Below are 25890 nucleotides of genomic sequence, written 5' to 3'. Positions count from 1 at the left end.
CGAAATAGAGAGAGAGAGAGGTGGAGAGAGAAAGAAAGAGGGACAGTGAACGGAATAGTGAGAGAGGGCGAGGTGGAGAGAGAAAGAAATAGGACAGAGAACGAAATAGAGAGAGAGGGCGGGGTGGAGAGAGAAAGAGAGAAGGACAGAGAACGAAATAGAGAGAGAGCGTGGAGGAGAAGAGAGACAGAGAGGGAGAGAGAAAGAGAGTGAGGGAGAGTCAGAGATAGAGAGGTAGCGAGAGAGAGAGAGAGGGAAGGGAGAGAGAGGATGAGAGAGAACGAGGGTAGGGAGAGAAAGAGAAAGAGAGGGGGAGAGAGAGTGTGAGAGAAAGAGAGAGGGACAGAGAGAGAGAGAGAAAGAAAGAAGAGGGAGAGAGAGATAGAAAGAGAGGGATGGTGAGTGGGGAGAGAGAGAAAGAGAGAGAAAAAGGCAATAATAAGTGTCTTATTATGAGGAATAAGTAGAGAACTTGGTCCAGATTACAGATGGATTTGGTTTCTCCCTTTTAAGGCAGGTCACTAAAGGATGAGATCTTCATCTGTCAAGCTCTCGCTTGCTTCTCGTCCTCTTCATCTTTGCCTTGACCCTAGACTTGGCCATGAGAGTCTGCACCGTGTTCGTAAAGTTCCCAACTGCCATCAGAACCAGCAGAAGTCCCCCCGCAACAACCTGCGCTATACAAGGCAGTCCTTCACCAAGATGACAAGATATCAAGAGAGAGAGATAGAGAGAGAGATGGCCAAATATTTCTTTGAGATAATCTGAGTCTTCATCATGAGGACAAATGTAGAGAGAGAGAGATGCCCAGATATTTTTTCGCGATAATCTCATCCTTCATCATGATGTCAAGATTGAAAGAGAGATGCCAAATTTTGTTGCAACAATCCCACACTTCATCATGATGACAGGATAGAGTGAGAGTTGGCCAGAAGGCTTATATTTGGACATATGCATGTATTTTTTTTGAAAATTTTGAACTGTGATCACATGCCCATGCTGTGGTCACCAACAAAGACTTCCTAGATGGAAGATTGAGAGGGAAATATAGTACACGTACATATACCTGCATGTAGGTAGAAGTATGAAAAGATACAAGGAGAGATTGAAAGACAAGGAGATACGAGATGATGTACAGATGGAAGATAAAATGATTAACAGAAGGATAGTATGGAGATAGCAGAATGAAAGGATGGACTTATGGATATTTTCAAATATAATTTTCAGAGGGAGCGAGAGAGGGATATAGAAATAGAGGGAGAGTATGATTAGATAAAAATTGGATAAAGCTATGTAGTGGCCCGATGAAAGGATAGACAGATGGATCTGATCAATTGGGAGAGAAAATTGGGAGAATGTGTGGCGCTGGATGGATGTACCGAATGAAAAATATTGGGTGAATAGATGGGAAGTGAAAGAGAGAGGGCACGACATCGAGCTAAAAATGGAATAAGATGATAAACACATTCGGCGTATTGATAGACAGAAAGAGAGATATCCATGTCAAGATAGACAGGGGATATCATGATAAACATAAATGGGCATGGAGATTGAAAGAGGGATAAGTTAAAGAAAAATAAATGCATTATCAACATATGTGCCATATATTTTGGAGGGATGAAACAACGGATGGTTGGTCAATAAAATAGATGATAGAGATAGAGAGCAAGAGAAAGATAGAAAACTAGAAAGACGACAATAAGATAAACGAAGGGAGGAGTCGATAGAGAGACCAGACCAAAAAGACGAATGTTAAAATAGTCTGGCAGGAAGGTAAAAGAGAGAGAAAAAAAGAAAGAGAAGACTGATCTAATCGATAGGAGCCATCAAAGGATGATGGATCGATAGACATTAATTGATAAAGATACATGAACAGAACTTAAGTGATAGGAGATAAGAAAATAAACGAATGACATGTAGACATATAGGAAGAAAGAGAGATAGGCAGAAAAAATCAGATAGATGAAAACATAACTGCATGAGACAGGGATATGAATATATATACAAATTTCAAAGAAAACATGGCTACTTGGCTTAATAGATAAATCAGTAGACATTATGAGATAAGAAACGCAGCCAGAGAGAACCAAGTAAAGTTTTAAAATGGATATGATAGAGAGTGAGAGACATAGAGAGAGAGAGAGAACGTAGCAAATTTTACACAGATTTGACGATAGAACGATAGAGAGAGGAGAGCGAGAACAGAGTGAAATTTAGAAATTGGTATCAAAATAGAAAGATAATGAGGGGAGCAAGATGGAAGGGAAAAAGTACAGTGTGATTTACTACTGGATATGAAAATCAAAAGAAAGAGAAAGAAATAAAGAACGAAATAGAGAAGGATTGCACGAGAGAGAGAGGACGAGAGAGGGAGAGAGGGAGAGAGGGAGATGAGAAAGGAGTGAGAGGAGACCGACCAGGTGAAAGAGGGATGCTGGGTAAATACAGAACATGGAGGGATGAAAAAATAAATCAATGGAACTAAATATAGAGATAAAGTGAAGATAGTAAAGATAAGCTAATGAATAAGTAGGATCATACGTAGATAGAGAGAGGAGACAAGATAGAAGGGAGAGAAAGAGAGAGGTGCCTGCCTGCCACTCAGGTACCAAACCTTCCAGAGCAGTGAGAAGAAGCTTGATTCCTACGTAAGCTTCGAATCCCTGGACCAAAGGTAGAAAAATAACTATCAAAATAAAAGGAAAAACATGATTCCACACCACATTAATCTAATATATAGAAATAAGAAAACGGAAAAACATAACGCCAAGATACTCAAGATCACGTTAAAACCTGCAAAATGAAGAGGATCGGGCATAAAACCCACAACTGGCCATCCACACCCGCAGTTTCACCCCAAACGACATCCATTCTTCTGGCCTACATCCAAAGTCAACGACAGACTTCCCGTTCATATAATTATGGAGATGCAACGTACACCTGATTAGTCTGGAGATAAGATTCTGTGATTTTGTGCCTTCATCAGAAGAATCAAATCAAAACCATAATTACTGGTTCAAAGACCATTGAAAGAACAATGGAGGAATAATAGAGTTTTATATTACGTTCTCAAGGGTTGATGGAACAGTCTTTCCTAATGATCCTATAATTCGGGTTGTGAAGTATGAGACTAACACTGCATAGATCTCTTCATCAAATGAGAACACAAGGCTATGTCTGGAATGAACAAAAGGCTACCAATTTTGACTCCCGAAGGGACAGTTTTTCGGGATTATTTGTGTTGACACATATTTGCGGATTATGAGATGAAAGGAAATGTTAGAAATAGGGGTGTAATGGTAAATTTTCCCTTTAGTAGGGGGTTCTTTCCATATACAAGGGTAAGCAAACCTTAAGTTTTAGTGAGTTTAGTCTTTTTCTTCTCTCCTTCTCTATGGAATTCAACAGAAAGATCGATCTGAATAGGTGAGCCAATGCATGTCCAAGCTGGAAGCCAATATCAATATGGTATCAAATCAAGGGAATATTTGACTTTGATATTAGTTCATTATCGAAGGTGGTCAAAATTAAATATCAGGGAAAATTATTTATTTATTTATTTAGAAAGAAAAAGGATATGAAAATGAAGCCGTGAATGAGATAAACCAACCTTTCCCAAAGCAATTCGTGTATAAAGTCTTTGCCGTTGGTATATGTTCTGAAGCAGCATGGCAAAGGCTTGCATCACTGCCCAAACTAGAAATAGTAGGACTCCTTTCTGCATCGACCATTATGTTATTTCTATCTAAATAAATGCTAACATAAATAAAAGGTAAACTCGATAGACAAGACGATAGAATGTCACCTGCTTGCTTGCACAATCAGGCTGTCCTTTGATTTCCCAAGTGAGACTGATGAGAGCCATTAACATGGCGCAGTAATGATGATATATCCACCTGGATTGGACTAATCATTTTGAGCAAATTAGAAAATTCAAATGTGTACTGAGATTCAAATTGATCATAAAATTATGGCCCAACGTGGAATCTTTGACACCTTATGAAGAAAGATCAGGCCATATAAATATTTTCAAATGATCAAACAAATACAAAGAATATATGGGGAAAAAAGGACGATACAGCAACAAGGAAGGAGAAATCTGGAAGTGAATATCAAATGGCTTTTCTGAGATAACAGAATAATTAAAAAATATATCTTAAATGATTCTGCTAGATATTTAGTAGCAACGTAATGACCAGCCCTGCCAATAGCTGAAAATTACACCTGAATTTTAACGTTTTCCTTCGTGGAGAAGTATTTCCACGTCCAAATAAAATGGGACAGTTTGACGAAAAACCAGAAGAAAACCATATATCGAAATAATGAAATAATCTAAATGCTTAAGTTTAAGCAAAATAATTAACTTGGATATCATCAAAGTAAATTAAGAATAAGAAATTTGGACGCCATCAGTGCAACATGACATGCAAATTCGAACAAGTATAAAGAAAAAATACCCAGAAGAAATTAGTTGAACCCATAAAAATTCAAGATTATATAATTTTAAAAGTCAAAAAAGGAAACGAGATGTTCATAAATCTCGGTGAATTATTTTAAACATAATCAAACAAAAAAGTTGGCTGTTTGGCATCTCTTCCATCAGTTAGTTCGCAGGAATTATTCTCCAGTACCATGGACGAATGTCGCTCCCATTTACTCGCAGTATGTTTTCACGCAATGCCAAACTTGTATAGAGGAATAAAAGCCACGCCTGAAACATCAACTATTGTTAAGCAGCGGATTAGGGCGTTTCAATCCTATCTTTTAGCATTCTCACCTGGTATAATTGAACTGGCCACGCTGGAAAACAGCCATTCCATATCCAAGCCCTTGAGAGAAGCAGCACAGAAGGAAAAAGAAAAAACAGAAAAGCTGTTCTATCCTGCCAAAGAAAATAGGTGAAAATTAGTCTATGGGGCAGATGAAGGATGAATAAAGCGGGATCAATATCATATTAATAGAGCTTTAAATGCTGCACTCGCCATTGTCATTAATATCCTAGAGAAAACAGGATAGCTGGAACACGACCACCAATTGATCATTTCATGAGTGTCTTCCATGCAATTGGGGTATTTTCTTTTTGAAGAAAGAGTACAATTGGGGGATTTTATAACCCTATGACTTCAAGAACGTCAGGGAACAGCTGCCCCTCCCATTTGTTAAATGGGCCCTTATGAGACCTGATCGGACATTCTGTGATAAGACCCTCGTAAATTAGAAATGATTTAGAAGACTACATTAGTTTTCTCGAAATCCAATAATCCGATGATGAATACAAGCAGAATCACCACATACCTTGAATGATTTTTTTTATGGACACGTGATCTCAGATTGATCGGATGTGATATATCAAAGAAAAAAGGACCAAACTGACATCTTCAATTGCAAGACCTAGTATTCCATGTTAATTACATTCCTCACATATTAATCCCTGTTTAACCGAAGTTAGTTCCATAGTCTTCAACTTAAATGCGCCTATGATGCAGTCTCTGAGAAATTAAAATCCACAACAATAGATGAAGTTATCCCATGAAAATTCCTCGAAACGTAGGCCAAACAGGATCTCCGGTTCTATTCAGATCACAGCCTCGGCCTTCATACCACTTCCCAAAAACTTGTGATATAATCAGTAACAAGCTCAACCGTGAAAAGGATTTAATATATCCACACAAGAATTCTGTCCGTCGGGATTTGACAATAAAAATTAGAGAAGAGAAAGACTGAAACGAGCCCATTATTTCTCAATAAATAGAAATAAAACGAGAAAAGACGATACTTACCCTATAGTTGTTGTATTCTTCTTTCACTTTTAACCGAACATCTTTCTTCGTGGCGCGCACATTAATCGGGCCAAGGAACATATCCAGAAATTTCCCTGAATATCCACATGCAAACAATCAGCATAACAAGGTCAACAAAAACCTCACACCAACATTCCCGTACCATGCGTCTTGTTGGGCAGAAGCGATCCAATATCGCCATCGCTAATCAACCACCTCGCTCTGCACAATTCCTCATCCAACTGACCAAAAGGGCAGAGAAATTGAGAACAAAACAATCAAACCGCATCAAAAAATCGCAAAATTCCAGAGACCCATCTCGTATCCGGCAACCTTTTCCGCTTCCGTGATATCAAAGGCGCCTCCTTTGCGGACGGCGGCGTAGAGGGAGTTTTCAAGACGGCGCAGATCGGCCTCCAATCCGACGGCTCTCAGCCTCAGCGATTGTTCCTCGCCCGCGATCCGAGAGTTGAGATTCGCCGCGGAGTCCTGCAACTCTCGCGCGAGCTCCGCTACTCTCGCCACCTTCTCCGCCAGCCGCCTAATCTCCGCCTCCTCCGCCGCCATTGAAGAACAAGAACAAGACCAAGAACAAGAGGAAAAAAAAAAAGGTAAAGAAGAAGAAGCATAAAAGGAACGTGAGATGACTCCACTTGTGAACCAATCATATCGTGCCACGTCACAACAGTCCTCTTGTAAGCATACACACCATCCAATGGGCGCTCACCACGTGGCAGAAAAGGCCTCTCTGCAGTCGTTTTGAGGGTATTCTCAGGATAGGATTATACTTTTCAGGAATTTACTCTACAGAGTTCAATTGCTTGAATATTTGGTGAATATTATAGTTAATTAAAAACATTTAATGAAAGGACTCCAGGTGAAGGTGCTATGCAACAATGGATTGAATATGTCTAGACATTTTTTGGGGATGAAGACCTAGGTTATTGGTGATGAGAGAAAATGTTTTAGGCTCTGTTAATTAATGATGAAACCTAGGTTAAAGTGTTGGTTAATATTCTTATTATTAGGTGAATATTTAAGTAATTAAATTAAGAACATAGTATGAAAAGGACTCCAGTTGAAGGTCCTATGTTACAATGTGTTGAATATGTTTAAAGAATTCCTTACTAGTTAGGTGTTTTCTATGTGATGAAGGCCTATAGTACAAACGTTAAGGCCCTATTAATTCATAATGAAAGCCTAGGTTAATGTAAAAGCAATGACTCATCAGAGCTCTAGGTGAACCTGGGTTCCACGGTTTTGATGCCACTGATTATTTGAAATTAATGTCCTAAGATTGTCAGGTGGCACAAAACATGAATTTCCTATAAGGCTATTTTTAAGATAGGCAATGTCAAATAAACATTACAGTCATCCACTTAAAAAGAAAGTCACAAATGACTGAATAGTTGCCAACTCCATCTAGAACATTGAAGTTCTAGATGACAATCTAGTATGTCACAACATATGAACTATGTTTGTAAAATCCATTAGGTGTTATTAACCTAGGTCGTGAGTTTGGAATCCATTTGAAGATTGGGTGTACCCTAGATGTGATCCCTTAAGGTCATTTAGATCAATAGATGATCTTTGGATGGATACTGAAGTTATACATGAGTCTATCTATCCACTTAGAGAGAACTTTGGTCACAGGTTTGAGTAAACACATCATTTGATTGTATTTATTCAGCTAAGCATTCCAAAAGGATCAGTAGTATGCATGGCGTATTATAAGATGAATAAATCACTTTATATACATAGAAGAACTAGTTAGTACCATATCTTGGATTCTCAAGCTAACTTAAGGATTCGAATCTCCAAGCTAGTAGAGCACCCATATTATTTATTTCTTTGGTATGGGAGTAATCTCTTTACGCCTCTCAATCGCAGTGCAGGAAGGTTGAGATGGAGAACAAAGAAAGTAAGAGGATCATGGTATAAAGTAGTTTGGGCTTGGGTCCAAAGCTTGTATCATGAAAGGTTGCCTTTAATGTGCCATGTTATAATCCTGACCATACAATCACATTCAAAAAGAAGCATAAAACAGTTTTGAGTTTTTTTATCATTTACAGATGTGATCTTTATTGGGAAATTTTTGATTGCCTTTCTCTGATGAAGAAGCAAAACATAATCAACTTGAACTCACTACAGTTACTTGAAATATTACGGAATGACTTGATTTGTTATCTCAAGTCTGATTTTTATCAAAAAAGAATAATGTAAGGGAATGATTTATTCAAATAACAATGATATGAGGCAACTATTCAATCAAATGATATCCATCATGTTTCCTCTCTCTTCCTCTTCTCGAGAAATGTGTGAGATATAGATATTTGTCATTGATTCTTTTCCTTTTTGGAGGCTAATGATTAGTCTATAACAGCTGATGAGGATGAGGGGTTACCATTTATAAGATTATGATTTTCTGAAGTGGTTGACAATTACAAGGGTCCACAAATGTGAATGATGTACATTCGACCCTTTCTAGGAAAATCACACATCTAGGGGCAGAGCCATCAATCTCCAAGAGTGGCCATCGTTTCTTTTGACTGGATGGAAAATTCCATAAATGGGAATACCTTCCATCAATCCTGTAGTGCCCATATGAGCTTGATGGAAATATATGTGGCTGGCAAGCCAATCACACATTCCACATTTCGTGCCATATTCATTAATACAACATATTCATTATAATGCGCATGTGATGCTTATAATGAAGTCCATGAATACATGATCAGACTTAGTGAATTATGATGAGATCGTAATACGGAGATGACTAGCTTTTAAGCATGTGTTCTAAACATTCCCATTTGAAGGATACGCGAGAAGGACATCAAAGTATCGGGATAGAATAGCACTATCTAGACTCACTCATATGATGAGTATGGCCGGTCCTGTAGCCATTAGTATGAAGACACAAAGTATAGATAGTGGGTGCTCTTTAGTGGAAAGAATTCACTAAATTATTCCGTACGAATCCCTGAATGGTATTATACCAAACAGTCAATCAGGTTGTCGTTACGATTGTGTAAGTAGTCCTTAGACCTGAGACACCAAAGATATATTGTGGACGGACGGTTGTACTTTGATTACGGCCAACGAGTCTCTAATCGTGGGATTCTAAATGGTCTTAGTTCGGGTACATCAAGAAGTTCACGAAGACGATTGAGTGGTCAAGATGGGATCATCCATCCTCAGTATAAGAGGTGACAGCTCAAGGAAGATGATGCGATGAAGTCCTTTGCCAAGGCAATGAAATATTGGAGCAGAGTTCTCTGATGATTTCCGAATGCATCGGTACTAACTTGGATGACCAATTAGGGTTTGAGAGTTGACCATACTCTAAGTAGTTTAAAGAGTGTCAAGTGGATGAGGGATTATACGTACACGGTAATTGATGACGAACAAGTTCCATGAGTGAGTCGATATACACTCCTTTGTATGTTCTAGAGATCGAGGTGTAGGTTGGCACCCCACGTGTTGGAGACTCGACCTATCAATTAAGTTAAATCGATCCAAAATAAATTAATATGTATGTTGATATAGTCAATAAATTTGGAAGGACAATAAAGGTTATTGGGCCACTAGATTCGTTAACTAGACTGATACATGGACCTAGAGGGTCGCACGCAAATGGTCTTTTGGACGTCGGAAGATATACTTAAGTTTTGGGGGTTTTATAAAACATACCCACTTAGTATAAGTAGGGGAAGGCCTTGAAAAAAATTCACCCAGGCCAGAATTGTTCAAGGGCCATCCCCTTCTTCTCCCCTCTCCATGCCTGATGTGATCGAACAGCATAACGACGAAGGTGGAGGTAGAACCAGGTTCATCAATGAGGAGGAGATTCGATGTGCTGAGGATCACGTGAATACGTCTAGAGGATGCACACTTGAACACCTCGACTTGTCTCACTCTGGGATCCAAGAAATCACGGATTCGATCCGTGGGAAGGTACTTCGTTTCATTGTTTTATCGATGTTGTTCGATTCAGAATTCACAATTTATGTTTTGGATTATCGGTTTGGGCATGGATGTTCTTATTTGGACATCTTGTCTGGGCTACTGGCTTTATGTTTTTAATTTCCTGGCACGGTTATTGGCAGGAATTAATTGAAACTTTAGCATGGGCTCATGAGCGCACACCTTTAGCAAATTTGATTCGATGGAGAGATAAACCAGTGGCCCTTTCTATTGTCCAAGCAAGATTGGTCGGATTGGCCCATTTTTCTGTAGGTTATATATTCACTTATGCGGCTTTCTTGATTGCCTCTACATCAGGAAAATTTGGTTAATTTAGTTATTCATTTTATGTCCTGTATTGTGTCGTCAAGAATTTCATTCCTTTTATTTTGATGAATAAGGGGAAGCCCCCTTATTATATTTCTACATAATTTATGTTTTGGATTTTTTTGGAGTTTATAAGTTCTTTTTCTGTTTATTGAAGATATATTTCTGTAATGAGTGAAAAGTGTATAATTAAGTAATAAGTGTGTATGTTTTGTATAAATAATGACTAGATAGAATTAGTATGTATTTAGACAATTAGTAACAAAATGTTTTGTATATGTAGGAATTAATTCAATATTGTTCTCATGATCCCTCAAAAGCAAAGACAATAGATCAAATACACTAGCTAAAGTAACATTGAAACAATTCACTTTAGTTTATTGGTAAGGTTTTTGACGAACTTTCTGCTAGACTTGACTTAGGACTTCAACCCTTTAGTTTTAAATCTATATAATTTATTGTTCCTGCATAGGTTCCTATACATCTATATGTAGATGCAATATATGGACATATATACCCGCGGTAGACTCATAATGGAAAATTGATAATTTAGTTAGTTTTAAGCCCTTTTAACTCAGTGGTAGAGTAACGCCATGGTAAGGCGTAAGTCATCGGTTCAAATCCGATAAGGGGCTTTTTTTTTACCCAAATTTGAATCTTCATTTTTTAGGGGAGAGTATAATAGATGGATCTTGTTGATATTTGTGAAAAAGATAACCATATTAGAAACATAAAACACCTTTTATCATGAATAGTTCTAGTTATGATTAAAACCTAGTTAGAAAGTTGTTCGATTTATTTTAGATAATAATAAATCTTTAAACCTTTTAGGGGAGGAGGAGTCGATCCTCTATTGATCTAATAATTGTTACCAGACTTCCTTTGCTTTTTTAGATCTATTTTTCATCCTAACCCTAGGACATTGCTATTCTAGATCTCTGATCTATTAGATATTAATCACCAAACCAAAGTCTTCCTAATCTCTACAGTATCCCAATCAAAGCCATAGTTAAAGTAACAAAAAAAAAAATAAATGGACCTGACACGTTGAATCATGACTATATTGGCTATTCTGATATTCAAATTCTATAGAGATGAAATTCTAAAAGCGGGCTCTTTTTTTTGATTTTTTTTTTAAACTTTAACCATCCAAGAATTTGTCGATATCTCCCGTTTTCATCTTCTTTTTACTGGATGCTCCATAGGAATAATTTGCTATTCCTTTTTCCCAAAAAGAAAACTTTATTTCACTAATAAATTTTTCAATCTCTTTCTTTGATTACAAAATAAGATTTTTTTTAGCCAAGTCAATAGAGAACAAATACAATAAGGGGGTTTTCATTTCTAGTTTACCTTTATTTAATATTGAGTTTAGTATTTCAAATTTAATTTAGATTTAGGAGGAAAAAAAAATACAATACGCTATTTTTTGATCTAACGAGTAAAGGTAAAGTCAAAAGATACATATTCGAAGTTTCTTTTTTTCTTGGTTAGGCCCGCTAAAAAAGTACTCTGCATTCGAGTTAGAGGACAATTCGGGGTTTAGTTCAAAATTGTTGTTTTTAAGAAAAAAAAGTAATAGTAAAGACTAATCAAATCAAACTAACTGATGGATTTACCTAGGTCGGTTTGTAGTCTACTAATTTGTAGTCTACTATTAGTAGTCTACTAAAGGAAGAGTTTGTATCTTCGAAACCCATTCGAAGGGGTATTGGGCGATTCTTGGTATCGTCTATAGAAAATCGAAATATGATATACCCTGGAAATAAAATGAGATGAGGTGTTCGAAAAGGGTTGAAGTAGTTAAATAGGAGGATCACTATGACTATAGCCCTTGGTAGATTTACCAAAGAAGAAAATGATTTATTTGATATTATGGATGACTGGTTACGTAGGGACCGTTTCGTTTTTGTGGGTTGGTCCAGCCTATTGCTATTTCCTTGTGCCTATTTTGCCGTAGGCGGTTGGTTCACAGGTACAACTTTTGTCACTTCATGGTATACCCATGGATTGGCGAGTTCCTATTTGGAAGGTTGAAATTTTTTAACTGCTGCAGTTTCTACTCCTGCGAATAGTTTAGCTCACTCTTTATGCTTCTGTGGGGACCAGAAGCTCAAGGAGATTTTACTCGTTGGTGTCAATTGGGTGGTCTGTGGACTTTTGTTGCTCTTCATGGGGCTTTTGGGCTTATAGGTTTCATGTTACGTCAATTTGAACTTGCTCGATCTGTTCAATTGCGACCTTATAACGCAATCGCTTTTTCCGGTCCAATTGCAGTTTTTGTTTCTGTATTCTTGATTTATCCACTGGGTCAGTCTGGTTGGTTGGTTCTTTGCACCTAGTTTTGGTGTAGCAGCAATCTTTAGATTCATCCTTTTCTTCCAAGGGTTTCATAATTGGATGTTGAATCCATTTCATATGATGGGAGTTGCTGGAGTATTAGGCGCTGCTTTGCTATGCGCTATTCATGGTGCTACTGTAGAAAATACTTTATTCAAAGATGGTGATGGTGCAAATACATTCTGTGCTTTTAACCCAACTCAGGCTGAAGAGACTTATTCAATGGTAACTACTAACTGCTTCTGGTCCCAAATCTTTGGGGTTGCTTTTTCCAACAAACGTTGGTTACATTTCTTTATGTTATTTGTACCAGTAACTGGTTTATGGATGAGTGCTCTTGGAGTAGTCGGTCTGGCTCTGAACCTACGTGCCTATGACTTCTTTTCCCAAGAAATCCGTGCAGCAGAAGATCCTGAATTTGAGACTTTCTACACCAAAAATATTCTATTAAATGAAGGTATTCATGCTTGGATGGCGGCTCAGGATCAGCCTCATGAAAATCTAATATTCCCTGAGGAGGTTCTACCACGTGGAAACGCTCTTTAATGGAACTTTAGCTTTAGCTGGTCGTGACCAAGATACCACCGGCTTTGCTTGGTGGGCCGGTAATGCCAGACTTATCAATTTGTCTGGTAAACTACTTGGAGCTCACATAGCCCATGCCGGATTAATTGTATTTTGGGCAGGAGCAATGAACCTATTTGAAGTGGCTCATTTGGTACCGGAAAAGCCGATGTATGAACAAGGATTGATTTTACTTCCCCATCTAGCTACTTTAGATTGGGGGGTAGGTCCGGGAGGAGAAGTTATAGATACTTTTCCATACTGTGTCTGGAGTACTTCACTTAATTTCCTCTGCAGTCTTAGGCTTTGGCGGCATTTATCATGCGCTTATGGGACCTGAAACTCTTGAAGAATCTTTTCCATTCTTTGGTTATGTATGGAAAGATAGAAATAAAATGACCACAATTTTAGGTATTCACTTAATTTTGTTAGGTCTAGGTGCTTTCCTTTTAGTATTCAAAGCTGTTTATTTTGGTGGTGTATATGATACATGGGCTCCAGGAGGGGGAGATGTAAGAAAAATTACCAACTTGACCCTTAGCCCAAGTGTTATATTTGGTTATTTACTAAAATCTCCTTTTGGAGGAGAAGGTTGGATTGTTAGTGTGGACGATTTAGAAGATATAATTGGCGGACATGTATGGTTAGGTTTCACTTGTATACTTGGTGGAATTTGGCATATCTTAACCAAGCCTTTGCGTGGCTCGCGCATTTGTCTGGTCTGGAGAGGCTTACTTGTCTTATAGTTTAGCTGCTTTATCTGTATTTGGTTTTATAGCTTGTTGTTTTGTCTGGTTCAATAATACTGCTTACCCTAGTGAATTTTATGGTCCAACCGGACCAGAAGCTTCTCAAGCTCAAGCTTTTACTTTTCTAGTTAGAGACCAACGCCTTGGGGCTAATGTGGGCTCCGCTCAAGGACCTACTGGTTTAGGTAAATATCTAATGCGTTCCCCAACTGGAGAGATCATTTTTGGAGGGGAAACCATGCGTTTTTGGGATCTACGAGCTCCTTGGTTAGAACCTCTAAGAGGTCCAAATGGGTTGGACTTGAGCAGGCTGAAAAAAGACATACAACCTTGGCAAGAACGCCGTTCAGCGGAATATATGACTCACGCTCCTCTAGGTTCTTTAAATTCCGTGGGTGGCGTAGCTACCGAAATCAATGCAGTCAATTATGTATCTCCTAGAAGTCGGTTAGCTACTTCTCATTTTGTTCTAGGCTTCTTCTTTTTTGTGGGTCATTTGTGGCATGCGGGAAGAGCCCGTGCAGCTGCAGCAGGATTTGAAAAGGGAATCGATCGTGAATTGGAACCTGTTCTATTCATGACCCCTCTTAATTAATTGAATTGATATTTTTTGATTTATATCTCTTTTTTTGTTCTGGCTCAGCTATCCTACATCTAGCCGAGTCAGAACAATTTATAACAGTATATTAGGCCAATAAAAAAAGATTCAACAAGAAAAAGGAGAGAGAGGGATTCGAACCCTCGATAGTTCTTTAGAACTATACCGGTTTTCAAGACCGGAGCTATCAACCACTCGGCCATCTCTCCAAAAGACAATTTCTATTTTATTTCTCCAAATAGAACATGGCCATATGAATTAATACACTACCCTGTTAAAATGACATTCTAGATAGGATCTATATATGTATTCATTTGTATGTATCTATGTGTATATTGATAGGTATATACAGGATCTAGTATATCTATTTGTTAGTTAAATATATTAAACTAAATCAAATACTAAATAAAGTGGTAATAACTTTTAATGAATGAATTGATTCATGGTTAAATCCCGCCATGATGCATTTTCTCAAAATTTTAACTAAATAAGGGATCAAATGGTATAGTTTATTTGTTGGTAGCTTGGAGGATTACAAGCATGACTATTGCTTTCCAATTGGTTGTTTTTGCATTAATTGCGACTTCATCAGTCTTACTGATTAGTGTACCTGTTGTATTTGCTTCTTCTGATGGTTGGTCAAGTAACAAAAATATTGTATTTTCTGCTACTTCATTATGGATTGGATTAGTATTTTTGGTAGCTATCTCAATTCTCTCATCTCTTGAACTTTTTCTCCGGCATTTCTTCCATCCAAAACACAGCTACTTCTAATAAAATTCTTCTTTTGAGATAGATTTGAATTAAAGTTTGAAAACAAAAAGAAAGATATTTCTTTTGTTTTATTTTCAATCATATCGTTGATATCATTTTTTGATTACTTATTTTATCGTATCTATCGGTTTTTTGGAATCGGAATCTTCCTGAAAGAAGAAGAAGAAATAGTATCAGGTCCTGCACAAATATGATCCAAACGCATATATGATATATCATATATGTCATATATGTGTGGACATATGTGTGCGTATCAAAAAAGCGGATATGGTTTAATGGTAAAATTTCTCCTTGCCAAGGAGAAGTCGCGGGTTCGATTCCCGCTATCTTCCCATGGGGAAGTAATTTACTATGATTACTAATTTAGTATAGTTTACTACTAGAGTGTCGTCGTTAGATGATTCTGTTTCTTTATCTACCCGCCAATCGAAAAACAAAACCTACCATCCAAAAACAAAAAGCTTATTAAGAACTAGATACTAGAATAATACCACACCTAAAATAAGAAAATAGTGAGGTTATCTAGATATGTATATTTCTTTTATCTATTTTGATTTGATCAAAAAACAATGTTGCGGAGACAGGATTTGAACCCGTGACCTCAAGGTTATGAGCCTTGCGAGCTACCAAACTGCTCTACTCCGCGTTGAAGAACTAAGTGGACAAAAAGAATATACGCCCCTTTACCATATCTATATAATTAGAATAGTCCATTTATACAGAATGGTAAAGAGGGGCCACTCCATGATCATGGATCATAGAGATTTATAAAAACAAAAGTGAACGGTATTTTTATCCTTACCAACTAGACCTTGTAGCGCCCGGTAACAAACATGTATTAACCATTTCTCGAAGTATGTGTCCGGATAGTCCAAAGTGTCGATAGTTACCCCTAGGTCGTCCCGTCAAAAAACAACGTCGATGAAGCCGTGTAGGTGCACTATTACGTGGTAGGGATTGCAATTTTCCATGAATTTCCCATTTTTCACTCAACGACGGAATTTGGCTTATTTATTTTTTTAAGGATTGACAAATCAAATGATATTTCTGCTCCAATTTCTGTCTCTTGCTCTCCCTCTGAATCAAACTTTTTCTTGCCATAATTTTCAGTTCCTATTATTTTATTATCAAGAAATCACGGATGCAATCCGTGGGAAGGTACTTCGTTTCATCCACATCTAGGCCTCTAGAACCCAACAGAGCTCCCATAATTGACCCATGCAATTGCCAACGCACATATCCCTTCTTGAGTCATAAAATGTTCTTTCTTTGTTTACAAGCATTGAAGTAGAAAGAGGCCATTATAGATATTAGAGAATAAGATCTGAGTGGTGACAGCTTGTGTGAAGGCTCAGTAATAAAGTTGAGAAAGAACAGGATATGCACCAACATTGAGGACACCACCGGGAAAGCACACTAAAGTTAACCGATGGCAATCATCACCCCTTTCCTTTGAGTCATAAAATAAGGGCAACCTAGGTTATGTCTTAGATATTTAGATTTGGATGGTGTTTAGATATTTTTATCAGCTAAAATTAGATTTATTTAGTTTGACTTGATTTTTGAACAAGATTAGCTAAGATACGTTTAGTTAACCATTTCATTGCACACTTGGTGAGTATTTGTACTTCCTATTTTTCTTTCTTATTTTATCTTTGATTTTAAATCGATATGTATTTTAATAGATACTTAAAGGCCAAAACCCTTCTCATTTTCCTGATATAATTAAATAGATACTTCTAGATTTTTGTGTCATCTCCCAAATATCATCTTATTCCTCAAACACCCATTTTTCTATCTATTTCTATAATTCTAGGTCTTACAAAGGCTATATATACGATCATTAGCTAAAATATCTACTCAAACTCTATCTGTCCTCCTCAACTTACTAATTAGTAAAACAAATGGTGTTCTTCTCTACATCTATTTATAAACGTGACTATTACATTAACCCATTTTCACTCTCTGATCATTATTCTAGATTGGCTATTGAATAAATGTTTATGTAGACAATTAAATAAATTTAACATCCCTAATATTTTGCGAGGGGAATCTTGATGGAAATATATGTGGCCACCAAGCCAATCACACATTCCATATATTGTTTCATGTTCATTAATAGAACAGATTTATTATATTGCACATATGATGCTTAAAAAGAGGTCCATTAATAAATGATTAGACTTAGTGAATTATGATGAGCTCGTAATACATAGATCATTAGTTGTCAAGCATGTTTTCTAAATATTGCTATTCAAAGGATAATCCAGAAGGACATCAAACTATCTAGATAGAATAGAACTATCTAGTCTCACTCATATGATGTGTATGCCCATTCCCTAGTAGTGTAAAGAAATTAAGGACAAATAGTGGGTGCTCTTTAGTGGAAAGAGTTCACTGAATTGATCCTTATGATCCCTGAATGGTATTATACCAAAATTTCAATCAGGTTGATTCATGTCACAATTTTTTAAGTGGTCCTTAGGCCTGAGACACCAAAGACGTCTTGTGGACAAGTAGTTGTACTTTGACTATGACTTACGATTCTAAAGAGTCTTGATTTGGGTGCATCATGAAGTTCACGAAGACGATGGAGTGGCCAAGATGTAAACGTCCAGCCTGAAAGTAAGTGGTGACATCTCAAGGAAGATGACGCGATGAAGTCCTAGGCCAAGGTAGTGAAATATTGGAGAAGAGTTCTCCGATGATTTCTGAACACATCATTACTAAGTCGGATGACTGATTAGGGTTTGATAGTTGACAATACCCTAGGTCATCCTAGGAGCATCAAGTGGTTGAGGGACTATACACACATGGTTCCATGGGCGAGTCAATACACACTCCTTTGATTCTTCTAGGGACGAGGTGTAGCTTGGCACCCCACATGTTAGAGACTCAACCTATCGATTGGGTTAAATCGATCCGATGTTAATTAATCTATATGGTGATATAGTTAATTAATTTGGAAGGCCAATCAAAGTTATTGGGCCGCTCGGGTCGTTAACTAGGATGATACATCGGCTGAAAAGGTAAGGCGCAAATGGTCTTTTAGACATCGAAAGATATACTTAAGTTTTAGGGGTTTTTTGAAATATACCTGCTCCATATCAAGGCCTCTAGAAACAAAAAAAATCTTAGATGGGAGATCCACTAGAGAAAATCTTGATACCCTAGTTACAGAAACCTGCAATAAGTAAAAGCCTTTATGTACTTTTACTTATTTCTATTCCAGGTTGTGTTTTTATAGGGTCACTCATTATATTTATTTATTGGCGTTTGTTATTACTTAACCCTATATACAGAAACTCTTTACAATAAGTAAAAGCCTTTATGTACTTTTACTTATTTCTATTCCAGGCTGTGTTTTTATAGGGTCACTCGTTATATTTATTTCTTGGCATTTGTTTTTATAGGGTCACTCATTATATTTATTTCTTGGCATTTGTTATTACTTAGGACTTTAATCATACAAATAATTTGACATGCAAGCTAGCGACACATTACACATCTCGTTTAATATTCATTATAATGGACATGTGATATGTATGATTGAAGTCCATGAATACCTACAACGACTATGTGAATTATGGTGATATTATTATACTTCAATCACTTGTGTTTACAACATAAGTTATAAACATTTGTATTTGAAGGATACTCAATAAGAACATTGAAATACCAATATAGAATATAAATTTCTAGTCCCGTTCATGTGACAAATATGACTGATCCCATAGCCATTAGTGTGGAGACATTATGTACAGATAGTTGGTCCTCTTTGGGGAAAGAGCTCGCTAAACTGATATGTACAAATCATTTAATGATATTACACATCTTCAACCAGGTTAATTCATGTCACGGTTGTAAGTGGTCCTTAGACATCACACAGCACAGATGCTTTGTGGATGCATAGTCGTGTCTCTTATCATGGGATTCATAGTCGTCCCAGCTCAGATGCATAACAAGTCCACGAAGGTAGGTGATTGTTTGGTCAAGGCGTGATAATTTTCCCTCGGTATCAAAGGATAGTGGCTCAAGGAAATTGATGTAGAAGTCTTGGAAAAGGTATTCTATGCATTAATAATAACATGAATAGCCAATTAGGGCTTGACAGTTAACCATACCAAAAGTCATTTGGGACTCTCACGCTACCAAGGGATTATAAATACACGATAACAGGTGACGGTAAAAGTTTCATAAGAGATTTGACATAATCCTTTGTATCTTTTATGGCACAAGGTGTAGATTAGTACCCCTTTAAACCAAGAGTTAACCGACCGATTGGTTTAACCAATATTGATATTTATGCAATATAATGAATTAAAAAGTTAAGCGCAATAAAGGTTATTGGTCATTCATGTTAGTAGTTAGAAAAAGACATGGGCCTAGAGGGTCACACAACCCAAGGTTTTTAGATGTTGATAGATATACTTTTAAGTTTGGGAACATTTATGATTTTTTCCCCAAACATTATAAATAGAAAGGGCACCCTCACTAGATACCAAGTGATAATCACAAATAACATTCTACTTCCTTAGTAATTTGATCAACTTTATTTTTTTAATCTTCTTAAAATTACCATAAGTCCATGTTGTTAGCGTTTAAAATGATTTATTTCACTTTTATAATGATCTTCCTATTTTTATTTCTTTCTGTTATTTTAAGTTAATTTTATGGCATGAATTTCATGAATAAAATAATTTCACGAGTCAGAAAAAATCTATTTAGATATATTTAAATACTTAAAGGGGTTTATTATACTTTTATAGATCTTCTAGTATTTTATGGAATTTTTTTGAAGTTAAATTCTTAAACAAAATAATTTTATTGTTCAAAAAATATAGTTTTGAATTCATTCAAATATTTTTAATGAATAATTGACTTTGTCCACTCCAAGTTTTTAGCGCAAAGCTAGAGAGAAAATTGAAGGAGAAAAAAATTAGGAGGAGAGAGAAACAACTGGATGGCTTCGATTGCTCGAATTGAAACAATGATATCTAATGATCTAGAAGGATTTTTGGCTGGAATGTTGAGGGTAGTTCCACAGTTTCCTCTATCCATCGACCTCTTCAATCTATAATAGAACCCCCCCCCCCCCCACCTTTGTAAAAAAACACACCCTTAGATTTTGTTCCTAATTACGATTAACGGAGTGGTTTGTTCATTCAAAATCTCTTTTGGGTCCATTCTTCTACTCCAAGAGGGAAGGATTGAAGGAGCAACATTTAGATAAAGGCGCCTGAAGAAAAAATACTACTTGGCCCATTGGTCACGTGACGACGAGGTTAATGTGATCTTTGTCTTTTTCTGACTTGCATCTTCATCCTTTTTCCTAAGTTATCATTGCCGATAGCCTAGGTTTCCACTCTTACACACACCACCTTCAACTCCGCCACTCGTCGGCGTGTATCTGCCTCCATCACCATCGCACCAACAACGGTAAAATCATCGTGACTCGCCCCCTTTTGCCACTCGTCGGCACGTAGGCACTATCATCTCAGTTGCAATCAGCACAATATCTCTTTTATTCACTCCAATCATGTTCGTCTTCATCTACCGTCACCTGACGCTTCCAAAGTATTTTAAAAATAGCATTAATTAGTATTTTCTAGTATAAATTCACAATAAAATCTGGATAAATTAGGTTAAATTGCATTAATGTCTTCTGATCTGCCTAAAATTATTTTAAATTGTTTTTCAGTACTTTGCTTTCGTTAAATTAGATTTTTTTTCCATAAATTAATATCAAAATTCTAAGAAAACAGAAATCAAAGATAAAAATTCACCTATTCAATACTTGCTCTATATAGATTTAATCCTCACTCTATGCTCGTACGGAAATTACAAATATTTGTATAAACCAGAAGCCTTAAACAACATATTTAACCGTAATTTCTGGTTCATCACCATATGAGTCAGTTTGAGTGTCCGCTTTTTATTATATTCCTCTTGCTTGACTGATACTTCTAGTGGAGATTGGATGGAGAGGTAACTGGGTTCCCAGCAGTAGAGTTTATGGAAAGAAGAGGAGATCCAACACTTTTATAGATTGTGTGGATATGTCTAGAGGGCCGACATCTGAACAACTTGAAGATACTCACTTGATGAACCAAGAAATCACAGACGTGATTTTTCAGAGGTGATGTTTTTTTTTGTTTTTTTATGTTTATGGTTTTCAATTCCATCTTTGATACTCCAATGCGCAATTGAGTTCAGATTCGTGTTGATCAAAGCCCCAATCTTCAAGAGGGGCTCCATTAGCTTCTACTAAATATTACATTGCAATAGAGATGTTTCTATTTAACTACATTTGGTAGGAACATTCATTTGGAAAATAAAACAATCATCTAGCTGGCTATATGATAGTATGTGTATTCTTTTGTATTATTATTTGACTTGTTAGTGTCTGTTAATGCTATTATTTAGGATCATTATTCTCATGAAATCATAAGTGAAGCTAAAAAAGTGTGTGGTCCATATCTTATCAATTTAGATTCCAATATCCACTCCCATTGGTTTATTCCTTTACACACGTTCTTATTGATCCATTCATGCAATATAGTTTGGAATTATCAACTTGGAAATATTTCTCAAGTGTTATATGGAAATTGTTGAATTATCGACATTTCATGTTTTATATATTTCCTAGGAAAATCTCTTACCCATTCAAGATTGACTTAACATATCTGACTCTCCATGTTTTCCATATTAGATTAATTTAGTGTCAGGTCAAACAAGGGACAAGGTATTATTTTGACATTGTAGATGATTGTACTTGTTTCACATGTACTAGATTTTTATATTTAAAATTAGATTAACGAATCATTTGACATTTATTATCCATGTTACACAATCAGCTTATCACTTAAGTAAAAGTGTTATGTTATGACAATGAAGCCTTTTGCATTTATTATACATGAAAACTTGTGACACAAGTAATTATTTTAAAGAAATGAAGCCTGTTCAACGAGAGAAGGATGTGACGATGCTTTCTGTCTTTCCCTTTTCTTTTATATTCTTTTGACACTCTATAAACAAGGGGAAGTATTAAAACTGTCGGTGATTTTTTCCCTTTCCGGTCGATGTTGGTGTACTTACTCATATTTTTCTCGTTTCCATGAATAATAGAAGGAAACTTTCCTTTGCTTATGTTCTCTGTTTTAGGTGGAGAAAGTGAGTACTGAAGGTTTGAGATGCATCCGAATAAATGCTAGAAGACCAAGAAACCACCACGGTTTGAATTTCACGTAAGAGCAATCCAGTCCTCTATCTTCCTTCTCTCTCCCTGCCAGACTCAGAAGTCATTAACTACAGAAGGACGTGTCTTTTTTCTCTTTCTACCAATTTTTTCATTACCCTTTTTTGAGAAAACGTGTTTGAAAACACGCTCTGCTCAAAATTATTATCTCTGAGGAACACAGAAAAGTTTTTTGGAAGATGGAAGAGAGCGAAATATAGACAGAGAGAAGAGAGCGATGAATCTATTTATAAAGAGAGAGAGAGAGAGGAGCGATATAAATAGAGAGAACGATAGAGAGAGCAAGAACAGAGAGAGAGGATAGAGGAGAGAAATATTTATTGATAGAGAGCAATTTATCAATCGAGAGAGAAGAGAGAAAGGACTGAGATAGAGCGATATATGAATTGATAAACAGAGAGGGAGGAGAGAATGGAGTGAGAGAGATAGATAGAGAGAGCCACATAAGGATAGATACAGAGAGAGAAGCGAGAAAGGAGTGAGAGAAAGATACAGATAGATAGAGAGAGAAGGGAAAAAGGAGAGAGACAGATAGATATAGGGAAGAGAGAACGGAGTGAGAGAGACAGATAGATAGAGGGAAGAGAGAACGGAGTGAGAGAGACAGATAGAGAGGGAAGAGAGAACGGAGTGAGAGAGATAAATGGAGAGAGGGAAGAGAGAAAAGAGTGAGAGAGATAGATAGAGAGAGGGAATAGAGAAAGGAGTGAGAGAGACAGATAGATAGAGGGAAGAGAGAACGGAGTGAGAGAGACAGATAGAGAGGGAAGAGAGAAAGGAGAGAGAGATAGATAGAGAGAGGGAAGAGAGAAAAGAGTGAGAGAGACAGATAGATAGAGGGAAGAGAGAACGGAGTGAGAGAGACAGATAGAGAGGGAAGAGAGAAAGGAGTGAGAGAGATAGATGGAGAGAAGGAAGAGAGAAAAGAGTGAGAGAGATCGATAGAGAGAGAGAAGAGAGAAAGGAGGGAGAGAGATAGATAGAGAGAGGGAAGAGAAAAAGGAGTGAGAGAGATAGATGGAGAGAAGGAAGAGAGAAAAGAGTGAGAGAGATCGATAGAGAGAGAGAAGAGAGAAAGGAGGGAGAGAGATAGATAGAGAGAGGGAAGAGAGAAAGGAGTGAGAGAGATAGATGGAGAGAGGGAAGAGAGAAAGGAGTGAGAGAGATAGATAGAGAGAGGAAAGAGAGAAAGGAGTGAGAGAGATAGATAGAGTGAGGGAAGAGAGAAAGGAGTGAGAGAGAGAGATACAAATAGATAGAGAGAGAAGGGAGAAAGGAGTGAGAGAGATAAATGGAGAGAGAGAAGAGAGAAAGGAGTGAGAGAGATAGATAGAGAGAGAGAAGAGAGAAAGAAGTGAGAGAGATAGACAGAGAGAGGGAAGAGAGAAAGGAGTGAGAGAGATTGATAGAGAGAGGGAAGAGAGAAAGGAGGGAGCGAGATAGATAGAGAGAGGGAAGAGAGAAAGGAGTGAGAGAGATAGATGGAGAGAGGTAAGAGAGAAAGGAGTGAGAGAGATAGATAGAGAGAGGAAAGAGAGAAAGGAGTGAGAGCGAGAGATACAGATAGAGAGAGAGAGAAGGGAGAAAGGAGTGAGAGAGATAAATGGAGAGAGGGAAGAGAGAAAGGAGTGAGAGAGATAGATAGAGAGAGGGAAGAGAGAAAGAAGTGAGAGAGATAGATAGAGAGAGGGAAGAGAGAAAGGAGTGAGAGAGATAGATAGAGAGAGGGAAGAGAGATAAGGACGGAGAGAGATAGATAGAGAGAGGGAAGAGAGAAAGGAGTGAGAGAGATAGATTGAGAGAGGGAAGAGAGAAAGGAGTGAGAGAGAGATACAGATAGATAGAGAGAGGAAAGAGAGAAAGGAGTGATAGAAATAGATAGAGGGAGGGAATAGAGAAAGGAGTGAGAGAGATAGATAGAGTGAGGAAAGAGAGAAAGGAGTGAGGGAAGAGAGAAAGGAGGGAGAGAGATAGATAGAGAGAGGGAAGAGAGAAAGGAGTGAGAGAGAGAGATACAGATAGATATAGAGAGAAGGGAGAAAGGAGTGAGAGAGATAAATGGAGAGAGGGAAGAGAGAAAGGAGTGAGAGAGATAAATGGAGAGAGGGAAGAGAGAAAGGAGTGAGAGAGATAGATAGATAGAGAGAAGACAGAAAGAAGTGAGAGAGATAGACAGAGAGAGATAGATAGAGAGAGGGAAGAGAGAAAGGAGGGAGAGAGATAGATAGAGAGAGGGAAGAGAGAAAGGAGTGAGAGAGATAGATGGAGAGAGGGAAGAGAGAAAGGAGTGAGAGAGATAGATAGAGAGAGGAAAGAGAGAAAGGAGTGAGAGAGAGAGATACAGATAGATAGAGAGAGAAGGGAGAAAGGAGTGAGAGAGATAAATGGAGAGAGAGAAGAGAGAAAGGAGTGAGAGAGATAGATAGAGAGAGAAGGGACAAAGGAGTGAGAGAGATAAATGGAGAGAGGGAAGAGAGAAAGGAGTGAGAGAGATAGATAGAGAGAGGGAAGAGAGAAAAGAGTGAGAGAGATAGATAGAGAGAGGGAAGAGAGAAAGGAGTGAGAGAGATAGATGGAGAGAGGGAAGAGAGAAAGGAGTGAGAGAGATAGATAGAGAGAGGAAAGAGAGAAAGGAGTGAGAGAAATAGGTAGAGGGAGGGAATAGAGAAAGGAGTGAGAGAGATAGATAGAGTGAGGAAAGAGAGAAAGGAGTGAGGGAAGAGAGAAAGGAGGGAGAGAGATAGATGGAGAGAGGGAAGAGAGAAAGGAGTGAGAGAGATAGATGGAGAGAGGGAGGAGTGAGAGAGATAGATAGAGAGAGGAAAGAGAGAAAGGAGTGAGAGAAATAGATAGAGGGAGGGAATAGAGAAAGGAGTGAGAGAGATAGATAGAGTGAGGAAAGAGTGAAAGGAGTGAGGGAAGAGAGAAAGGAGGGAGAGAGATAGATAGAGAGAGGGAAGAGAGAAAGGAGTGAGAGAGAGAGATGGAGAGAGGGAAGAGAGAAAGGAGTGAGAGAGATAGATAGAGAGAGGAAAGAGAGAAAGGAGTGAGAGAAATAGATAGAGGGAGGGAAGAGAGACAGGAGTGAGAGAGATAGATAGAGTGAGGGAAGAGAGAAAGGAGTGAGAGAGATAGATAGAGAGAGGGAAGAGAGAAAGAAGTGAGAGAGAGAGACAGAGAGAGATAGATAGAGAGAGGGAAGAGAGAAAGGAGAGAGAGAGAGAGAAAGGGAGAGGGAAGAGAGAAAGGAGCGAGAGAGATAGATGGGGAGAGGAAAGAGAGAAAGGAGTGAGAGAGATAGATAGAGAGAGGAAAGAGAGAAAGGAGTGAGAGAGAGACATACAGATAGATAGAGAGAGAAGGAGAAAGGGAGAGAGATAAATGGAGAGAGGAAGAGAGAAAGGAGTGAGAGAGATAGATAGAGAAGAGAGATAAATGGAGAGAGGGAAGAGAGAAAGGAGAGAGATAGATAGAGAGGGAAGAGAAAAGAGTGAGAGAGATAGAGAGGAAGAGAGAAAGGAGTGAGAGAGATAGAGT

General features: G+C 37.6%; 1 protein-coding gene and 4 non-coding genes across 5 annotated transcripts; 2 read left to right on the top strand and 3 right to left on the bottom strand.

Moving 5' to 3' along the window:
• Positions 1-431: 431 nt before the first annotated feature.
• LOC144714967 (uncharacterized) lies at positions 432-6383 on the bottom strand. The gene is made up of 10 exons (XM_078589795.1): positions 6114-6383; positions 5944-6022; positions 5781-5875; positions 4778-4882; positions 4632-4711; positions 3806-3896; positions 3611-3718; positions 2794-2880; positions 2595-2663; positions 432-672 (listed from the first exon to the last, which is right to left on the bottom strand). The coding sequence occupies exons 1-10, from the start codon at positions 6345-6347 to the stop codon at positions 538-540; spliced, it is 1083 nt and encodes a 360-aa protein (XP_078445921.1). The 5' UTR covers positions 6348-6383; the 3' UTR covers positions 432-537.
• A 4250-nt stretch (positions 6384-10633) lies between these two features.
• TRNAT-GGU (transfer RNA threonine (anticodon GGU)) lies at positions 10634-10705 on the top strand. The gene has a single exon. It is a non-coding gene; the product is annotated as a tRNA-Thr (tRNA).
• Positions 10706-14441: 3736 nt separating this feature from the next.
• Positions 14442-14530, bottom strand: TRNAS-UGA (transfer RNA serine (anticodon UGA)). The gene has a single exon. It is a non-coding gene; the product is annotated as a tRNA-Ser (tRNA).
• Positions 14531-15356: 826 nt separating this feature from the next.
• Positions 15357-15427, top strand: TRNAG-GCC (transfer RNA glycine (anticodon GCC)). The gene has a single exon. It is a non-coding gene; the product is annotated as a tRNA-Gly (tRNA).
• A 240-nt stretch (positions 15428-15667) lies between these two features.
• On the bottom strand, positions 15668-15741 carry TRNAM-CAU (transfer RNA methionine (anticodon CAU)). Its single transcript has one exon. It is a non-coding gene; the product is annotated as a tRNA-Met (tRNA).
• Between the last annotated feature and the right edge of the window lie 10149 nt (positions 15742-25890).

The sequence above is a fragment of the Wolffia australiana genome, chromosome 18 (genome assembly GCF_029677425.1).
Source record: "Wolffia australiana isolate 7733 chromosome 18, ASM2967742v1".
NCBI lineage: Eukaryota > Viridiplantae > Streptophyta > Magnoliopsida > Alismatales > Araceae > Wolffia > Wolffia australiana.
Note: the sequence above shows the minus strand (reverse complement) of the source record. Positions and strands in the feature narration are given on the sequence as shown.

Coding starts and splice junctions, on each gene's coding strand:
- LOC144714967 (XM_078589795.1), bottom strand. CDS start 6,347: ATGGCGGCGGAGGAGGCGGAGATTAGGCGGCTGGCGGAGAAGGTGGCG. Junction 3,719..3,805: donor CTGATTGTGCAAGCAAGCAG/GTGACATTCTAT, acceptor TGGTCGATGCAG/AAAGGAGTCCTACTATTTCT. Junction 2,881..3,610: donor CACGAATTGCTTTGGGAAAG/GTTGGTTTATCT, acceptor CTTTGGATGTAG/GCCAGAAGAATGGATGTCGT.